At 34.8% G+C, this 8,638-nt stretch overlaps 1 protein-coding gene across 1 annotated transcript; it reads right to left on the minus strand.

Moving 5' to 3' along the window:
• Positions 1-1,407: 1,407 nt before the first annotated feature.
• On the minus strand, positions 1,408-3,846 carry LOC110917377 (cytochrome P450 83B1). The gene is made up of 3 exons (XM_022161949.2): positions 3,395-3,846; positions 2,374-2,842; positions 1,408-2,034 (listed from the first exon to the last, which is right to left on the minus strand). Exons 1-3 carry the CDS (start codon positions 3,832-3,834, stop codon positions 1,423-1,425), a joined length of 1,521 nt encoding a protein of 506 aa, XP_022017641.1. The 5' UTR covers positions 3,835-3,846; the 3' UTR covers positions 1,408-1,422.
• Between the last annotated feature and the right edge of the window lie 4,792 nt (positions 3,847-8,638).

Raw genomic sequence — 8,638 nt, forward strand, 5'->3', positions numbered from 1 at the left:
TGTATGATTGGTGAGGCAATGCCACATTGACACAATAAAAACATCAAAAAACACCCTTTATTAGGAGGGGGCGGTCCGTTATGGACTCCCCATCACGAGTGATAGTATCACTAACACCGCCGCCTCCATGTTGGTCACGAGTGATAGGAATAACTCGTTGATTATATAACACGTTAAAGATATTGATGAATGAATGTATAACGCGTTGTGAATTCGAAAAATGACCGTTGATGGTGACCGTTAGAGGGGGGGGGGGTAAAAATGAACATTGGGTTTTTTTTTTTGAATGTTATATAAATCAATTAAAACCCAATACATTTCATATCAATTTTAACCCAATACAATTCTCCCTTTGATTTCAATTCTCCATTTGATTTCATAAATATTTTTATAAAAAACATGGAAGGTTCAAGCAAGAGAGGTGGGGGTTCGAAAAAAAGAGGTTCGGGTACGAAGAAAAATCCCGTACCCGAACAAAGAGGAGAAAATGACCCAATTCAAGAAGGCCGAACAAAGAAAAGTAACAATTATGTCCCTAAAAGTTGAACGCGAGCAGGCGTACAAGGAACACTTGAAAACGATTGAAAGACGAAATGATTTAAAAATCTTGTGTGAAAAGCACGCCCATCTCGACGAACCATTCAAGTCAATTGTCATTCAACAAAAGCGCGAGATTTGCACAAAGTGGGGTTGGGAGATGCCACCCGTTTAGTTTTTTTTTTTTTCCCAATGTTTAGTTGTTTTTTTATTTGGCTATGTAATTTATTTTTTAAGTTTAATAAAATTTTTAATTTTAGTGTTTTATTGTTAATTTCTAATTTTAAAATAAAAATTAAAAAAATTTAGGAGTGATAGAATTGTATCACTAGTGACCACCCCCACTACAATTCTATCACTAGTGATAGAATTTTGGGTGATGACATGGCATGAGTTGATTGGATATTGGGAGTGATAGAATTCTATCACTAGTGACCACCCCTCCTCCCCTTAATACTTGTACATTGGAATCACATCACTAGTGATACCACCCCCACTACAATTCTATCACTAGTGATAGAATACTGGGTGATGACATGACATGATTTGATTGAGTATTGGGAGTGATAGAAATCTATCACTAGTGACCACCCCTCCCCTTAACATGTTCTAAAAAAGGTTATTAAGGGATGACATAGAGTTTTACCGTCAGAGCTTAACGAAGAAATCAATTGTTTAGAACAGGAGAAGGTTTTGATAAGCTTGTAATAATTCACTAACCAACAAATGGATATAGGTTATGGTCATTCCATTTATTTTAAGTAATTCGTTAAACATTAAATAGATGTACGTTGTGTTTGAACTTTTTTACGTTAACTTTTTATTTTTATAAAAGTTCAAATAGGTATTACAACCAAACATCTCTTACTAAAATAATTAATAAATTTAGAAGTTTACATGAGCTAAAACACAAAGTTCATTTCTCTTGTGCATTGTTATCCCAGGCATAACGTCGAAGTCTATATCTTCTTTCCTTATGCCATCGGGCAACCCCCAATCAAACAGGTAAAGAAGATTAGCAAGTAAAAGTTCCACCGTGACAACTCCAATTGACATTCCAGGACAAATTCTTCGGCCAGCCCCAAAAGGAACCAACTCAAAATCATTCCCTTTGAAGTCAATATCACATTTACCCATGAACCGCTCCGGAAAGAACTCTCCCGGGTTGTTCCAGGATTTAGGGTCCCTTCCGATAGCCCATGCATTAACGTAAACTAGGGTTTTCTGTTTGATTTGGTACCCATGCACAGTGGCATCTTTCCTTGTTTCTCGAGGCACTAGAAGAGGAGCTGGAGGGTATAGTCTCATGGTCTCTTTTATTATTGCCTTCAAATAAGCGAGTTTGGGAAGATCATCCTCGCTTACTTTACCGTTCTTTCCCATCACATTTCTCACTTCTTCTTGTGCTTTTTGCATTACTATAGGGTTCCTTATTAATAACGTCATCGCCCAAACCACGATTGCTGCACTAGTATCTGTCCCAGCTACCAATACATCCTACAAGTAAAACATGGAAACATTTAGAATATATGTAATCATAAATTCACATACAAAAATTACATGCAACATATAACAAAACTACTCTCTCATAATATTAAATTTACAACATAAATAAATGAAGATATAGAATGATTAGTGTCAAGAGTTTTTAAAGTGGCTTACAAGTTCTCAAAGGTATGCGTATGTATTTATTAAAAGGTTGGTTGGTAAAAAGAAAATACAATGTGTATATAGTTTGTTACTTATAAGTTCCACAATAGATCGCTTCCAAATTGAAAAATGATGTGAATGGAATATGTTCGTATATATGCAATAGAGAGAGCATAGATTGATTACCATGAGCATGACTTTTATGTGGTTGTGAGTGAGGCTGAACAGTTTGTCTTTCTCAAGTTGTAGTAGAATATCAATAAGATCATCTTCCTCTTCCTCATAAGACTTATCTTCTTGAGGGTTGAGTCGTTCATTAATGAGTTGTTGGTAAAAGGAATCAAGAGATCGGAAGCATTTGTCTTGCTGATTCATCTTGCCCGTCAACCGATCAACCAACCCGACAAACGGCAAACCAGGCCATATATCTGAGAAATAAAGATCCACCAAATACGCCTGAACTTCATTAAGTAGTCCAAGAACCTTCTTTATTTCAAGCCCATCTCGGCAATGGTACTTCTTGCCGAAACACATTTTCATCATTATAATAGTTGTCATATTCTTCATCATTTCACTCAGGTTTACCGTTTCACCCGAAAGAGCCAGATCATGTATCGTCTTCATGGCGGTTGAGACCTCATCTTCTCGTATATGCCTGTTGAATAATTAAAACCCCGTAAGTTATTATGTATTATTAATCAGTTACAATAAGGAAAACTACAAAGAAAAATTAATCAAATTATATCTCCTTAGAGTTAAATGCCATTTTAGTCTTTGTGGTTTGGGCTATTTTGGCAGTTTGGTCTAAAAGTTTGAAACGTTGTCATTTTAGTCAAAATAGTTTCAAGCGTTGTTATTTTAGTCCACTGTGTTAACGCCGTCCATTTTTTATGTGAGCTAGAAGGGTAATTCAATCATTTTATATGGTCGAATTGCCCTTCTAGTTAACAGAATTACATATTGACCGAAATGCCCTTCTAGTTAACAAAACCAAGGGATAGAGTTAACTAAGCGGACTAAAATGGCAACGTTTAAAACTAATTGAACTAAAATGACAACGTTTCAAACCTTTGAATTAAAAACTGGTAAAATTGCCCAAACCAGAACAACTAAAATGGCATTTAACTCTATCTCCTTATTAAGATAAAGATTATACGATAAACCTTAACTAATATATTCTTTCGAATAATATGAAATACCACGATACCTAAAAGAGTGAACCCTTTTGGGACTGAACAAATGAAGGGAAAATATCTTTCTCATCTTTCTCCAGTGCTCATTGTAGGGAGAAAAAGCCATATCAAGTCCATCATAAGTTAACTTCTGTTGGCCAATAAATGATGGCCTATCGCAGAAGCTAAGATCTTGGGTTTTCAAGACGTCTTTAGCTAAACTCGCTGATGATATAACAACAGCCGAGTTGAAGCCGAAGCGAAGGGATACGATCGGACCGTATGGTTTTGTGAGATTCCATAAGGAAGTATGGAGGCTGGATTGATCGAGCTGATGCAAGTTGCCGATGAATGGCAGGCCAGGAGGGCCTGGTGGATTGAATTTTGATTTCTTTTTGGGAAGAATGTAAAGGAGAGTCCAGAGGAAAAGAAACAAAAAAGGCAGAAGCATATTTGAGATCATTGTTCTGAGCATGCATGCACTGGTTTTTTTTTTTTGTTTTAGCTATATATACTGATGGATCTAATTAGATAAGAAGGAACCGACCTGCTTGCTGCGGCCGTAGTGTTTGCCGTCATTTTGTTGTAATTACGCACGATGGCTATATCCATGATTAAAAAACGGTTTTTTTTTTTTTTTTTTTTTTTTTTGGTTTTTTCTTCCATGGTCAAACACTATCTTGTCGGTCGACAAACCGTGTCAACTTGGAAAAATATCTCAGAACCTACAAGAAGAAGTATAATAAAATAAGTTTCAAGAAGAAAACTCTCAAAAGTCAAAAAGCCACCGGTTACAAGAAGTATAATAAAATAAGTTTCAAGAAGAAAACTCTCAAAAGAAACAAGAAGTATCATAAAATAAGTTTCAAAAAGAAAACTCTCAAAAGTAAAAGCGCCACCGCTTAGGCTGTACGGTATCTAGGGATTTGAAAATGGAGCATTAAACGATACGTGGACGACACGTAAGTACTAAGCACACATCTGAAATGGGGCGTGATGCAAAAACATGAGAAGTGGGACGGGGCGCAGAAAGTGGCTTTTTATAAAAAAAAATATATATATTAACCAATCAAAACCAACCCAAATTCCACCCACTATTCTCACATCCCTAAACCTTATTTCCACACCCTTTTCACTCTATTTCTATATCTATTATGTATATAATAGCAGGATGCCCGCGCGATACATCGGGAGCGACACGTCGTATTGCGATACTCATTTTTTGTAGTTTTCTTATCTGTATAATATTTATTGTAGTATCATTGTAATAGATATACATTAAAAGCGAAGTGATCGGGTAATCCATTTCATTGTGTTGTGCATGGTTCGGTTGGTTCGGTTATTATCCTCGACCGTAGCCGAAACCAAAGTGTTAAATTTTGTTTTTTCCTTTCATAAATCAATTTAATAATCCTTTTTCCTTTTTTTCTTTTTTGCATAATGGGCTCTCTTCATTCTGGCTATTTTTTGGTGGTGGGCCTCACAAGCCTTTTTTATCTCAAGCCTGCAATAACTTACAGAAGGATATTAGGGCACCAGCCTTGCTTTCCTTTCTTCCTCTTTGGCTCCAGCTCTTGATTACCGTAAATTTGGCTCTTGCCTTTCTTATTGTTAAGGGAACTTCTATATAACATTGGTGCAGCCCTATGGTTCAGACACACTAGCGATTATTACAGGTTTACAAACTGTAACAACTTGTGTTCATCACTTTCTTATTAACAATTGATCTTAGGGTATATAACCCACTGTCTCATTTTTTATATTTTGCCATTTCTACATTTCCAGTTCTGTTCTTATAATCCTTTTTTGAATAAACCATTGTGAGTTGATTGTATAATAAACCCTCTCGATTACCTGTTTGTGACATGGTATCAGAGCCTCGTTGCTCGTGAATCGACGGTTGCCTACAACATCTCACTGTTTTTTTTCCTCGACTGGTTAACCCTGTTAAAAGAGTTGTCGTTGATCAGTTTTTTTTCTTGTTTTGGATCCTTATCGTTTAATAAGGCTGTCGTTAAAAGGGCTTTATTAAACAACTGGAGTGCAGATTTGCCGGTTGTTTCCATCTCCGGTTTGATCTGCTGATACTGTTGGGTCCACATTTTTACATATCTGTTTAACATTTGGATTAAGTGGCTTTGACATAATATCGGAAAACTTTATCGGGTATAGTTACTTGTTGCTGATACGGCCACCGATTGACTTTTCTATAGGCAAATCGGTGAGTTTGTTGAAACTAAATAACTTTATCCTCCGCTGCGTTTGTTTATTGTTCTTCATTCTTTATCTTTTTATTGATATGACAGAAACCTTAATTAGCAAGCTTGAAGCCAGTGACCCTCTTTATTTACATGCTAGTGATTCTAGCAATTTAACTATTGTCAACATAAAATTAAAAGGAACCGAAAATTATACTGTTTGGGCTAATGCTTTCACTCTTGCCTTGCAAGCAAAAAATAAAATTGGTTTTATAAATGGCAAATGCAAAAGATCTACTGATAATGAAATTTTAGCGTCACAATGGGATAGATGCAACTCTGTCGTTCTTACTTGGATTTTAAATTCCATTTGTGAAGAATTATATGTAGGGCAGGTCTATTCCAAACTTGCTTCCGAAGTTTGGGAGGATTTAAAAGAAACTTATGATAGAGTGGATGGGTCGGTCGTCTTTAGCTTGTATCAAAAAATTAATTCTATGTCTCAAAATGGGAGTCCTGTTTCTGATTACTATCACAAACTAAACACAATGTGGAAACAATTTGATGCAATGGTGCAATTACCCTCGTGCTCATGTGAAGCTTCAAAACAATTTAATGATTTTAGTCATTTGATAAAATTAATGCAGTTTTTAATGGGTCTTGATGATATATATCAACCAGTTAGAACTAATCTTTTAACTCGTGATCCTCTCCCCTCTATTAAAACTGCTTTCTCTATCATATCGAGGGAGGAATCACATAGAAGTGGAAACACCCATGTTAAAGGTCAAAACATGGGTTTCGCTTCAAAATCTAATCACTCTTATGAAACTAAAAAAAGGTTTTCAAAAGGTCCTAACCCACATCTTAATTGCACTCATTGTCACAAACTGGGCCACACTATGGATAGATGCTATGAACTTGTTGGATACCCCCAAGGATACAAGTCCAAATCAAGTCAAGGGGGTAGGATTAATAATTCTGTATCAAATGTCTCTGCTCCCGAAAAAGGTGACAGCTCTTCTACTACATCTGCTCCTACTCTTACTTCTGATCAGATTGCTCAACTATTGGGATTACTTAAGGAAAAAAACAGTGAGAGACCTCAAAACAATAACTTTGGAGGTAAATCTATTGACTTCTTTGCTTCGCATGTTTTTAGTAAATTTTTTTACAACTTTGCAAATTGTTCCTATGATACATCATTAGGTTGGATCATTGACTCTGGCGCAAACCAACATATGGTTATGTCCGACAAAGGGTTATTGAACCAAATTGATGTATCAAATCTTAACATTACGGTAAAACACCCCAATGGAACAAATGCCAAAGTTACTAAAATTGGCTCTATAAAATTAACAGAAGAAGTCATTTTATCTGATGTCTTTGTTATACCAGAGTATCATGTCAACCTAATTTCTGTCTATAAACTTGCTCGTGACAATAAATTACGTATATCTTTTGATGAACATACGTGTTATCTTCAGGATTTACGCACAAAGAAAATCCTGGCGACTGGTAGTCAAATTGATGGGTTATATTTATGTGGTGATGCTTCTTTTTCTACTAAGGTGTGCTTTAACAGTTATGACAATTTAAACTTGTGGCACTCTAGGTTAGGTCACCCATCTAACCAAGTCTTAAAAATTCTAAAAAATGATTTTGGCCTTAAAAATGTAGGCGAGTCTTTTCCTTGTGATGTTTGCCATAAAGCCAAACAACACAGAGAACCATTTCCCTTAAGTGATCATAAATCATCTTATGTGGGAGAATTGGTTCACCTAGATGTCTGGGGTCCCTATAAAAAACAAAATTTAACACAAAGTCATCGGTTAGTCTATTTTATTAACCAATTGGTTTTCAGTTAATCACTTCGGTTTATTCGGATAGATTGTTGGTTTTTGGTTTGTTCCATTTAATTTTAGTTAATAGCAAAATCAAACTTTGCTTAGAAATATATGAAACTATGGTATAAATACATGAAATGAAAGTATAAAAATATGAAATGGAGATATAAAATATGAAATATGAACCAGAGGTATTAAAGCTAGAAATATATGAATAATTCGGTTCGGATTAGCTAATTTTGGTTAAACGAGAGTACAAAAATATTGATAACCGGTTTTAGGTTAATTCGGTTTTCAGTTTTAAATTTTAAATTTTAAATTTTCAATTAATTCAGTTTTTGTTTTATTTCAGTTCAGTTTCGTCTGTTTTTTGTTTGGTTTATGTTAACGATTTAGTTATTGCTCATCCATAACCGGTTTTGGTTAATAACCAATAATAGCGAGCGATGTGGCGGAAAACACAGAAATTGCCATAGTGTGCATTGTTTGGTTGGTTAGATTATTATCCTCTACCGAAAATGAGGTCATTGATTAGTCTATTTTATTAACAATTCGTTTTCAGTTAATCGTTTTGGTTTATTCATTTAGATTGACGGTTTTTTTTATTTAATTTCGGTCAATAGCCAAAACCAAACTTGGGCTAAATTTTTTTATTAAAAATACATGAAATTTAGGTATAAATACATGAAATGGATGTATAGATTCATGAAATGGAGGTATAAATACATAAGATGAGGGTATAAATATGAAATACAGGAATGAAGGTATAACAGCTAGACTTGTACGAAAATATGAATGGGGTCGTTCAGTTAGTTTTGGTTAAATGTGGGTAAGAAAAATTGATAACCGATTTTGGTTAATTCGGGTTTTGGTAAATCAGTTTTTGGTTGATTTCGGTTCGGCTTTGGTTTAATGATTCAGTTATTACTCACACTTAAACACTGTTAATCACATAACATATCAATTTTTCAATTAAAAAAACTAGGGTAATACTATACTCAAATGAAAGAGAATAAAATACTCGTTTATATGGTGTAATTAAAAAAATATTAATGTATCAAAAAGTTATCACCGTTTAAGAATCGTGTGGAAGGGGGAGTTAGTTTTTTACAAGGGCACAAAGTGTAACTACTAACTAATAATCTATAATTTTGTTAAAGATGAGGGACTAAAGTATAATCTTGATGAGATGATTAAACTGACGGTATTTAATCACTTTACATTCTATAGCTAT

Source organism: Helianthus annuus, chromosome 16, assembly GCF_002127325.2.
Source record: "Helianthus annuus cultivar XRQ/B chromosome 16, HanXRQr2.0-SUNRISE, whole genome shotgun sequence".
Classification (NCBI taxonomy): domain Eukaryota; kingdom Viridiplantae; phylum Streptophyta; class Magnoliopsida; order Asterales; family Asteraceae; genus Helianthus; species Helianthus annuus.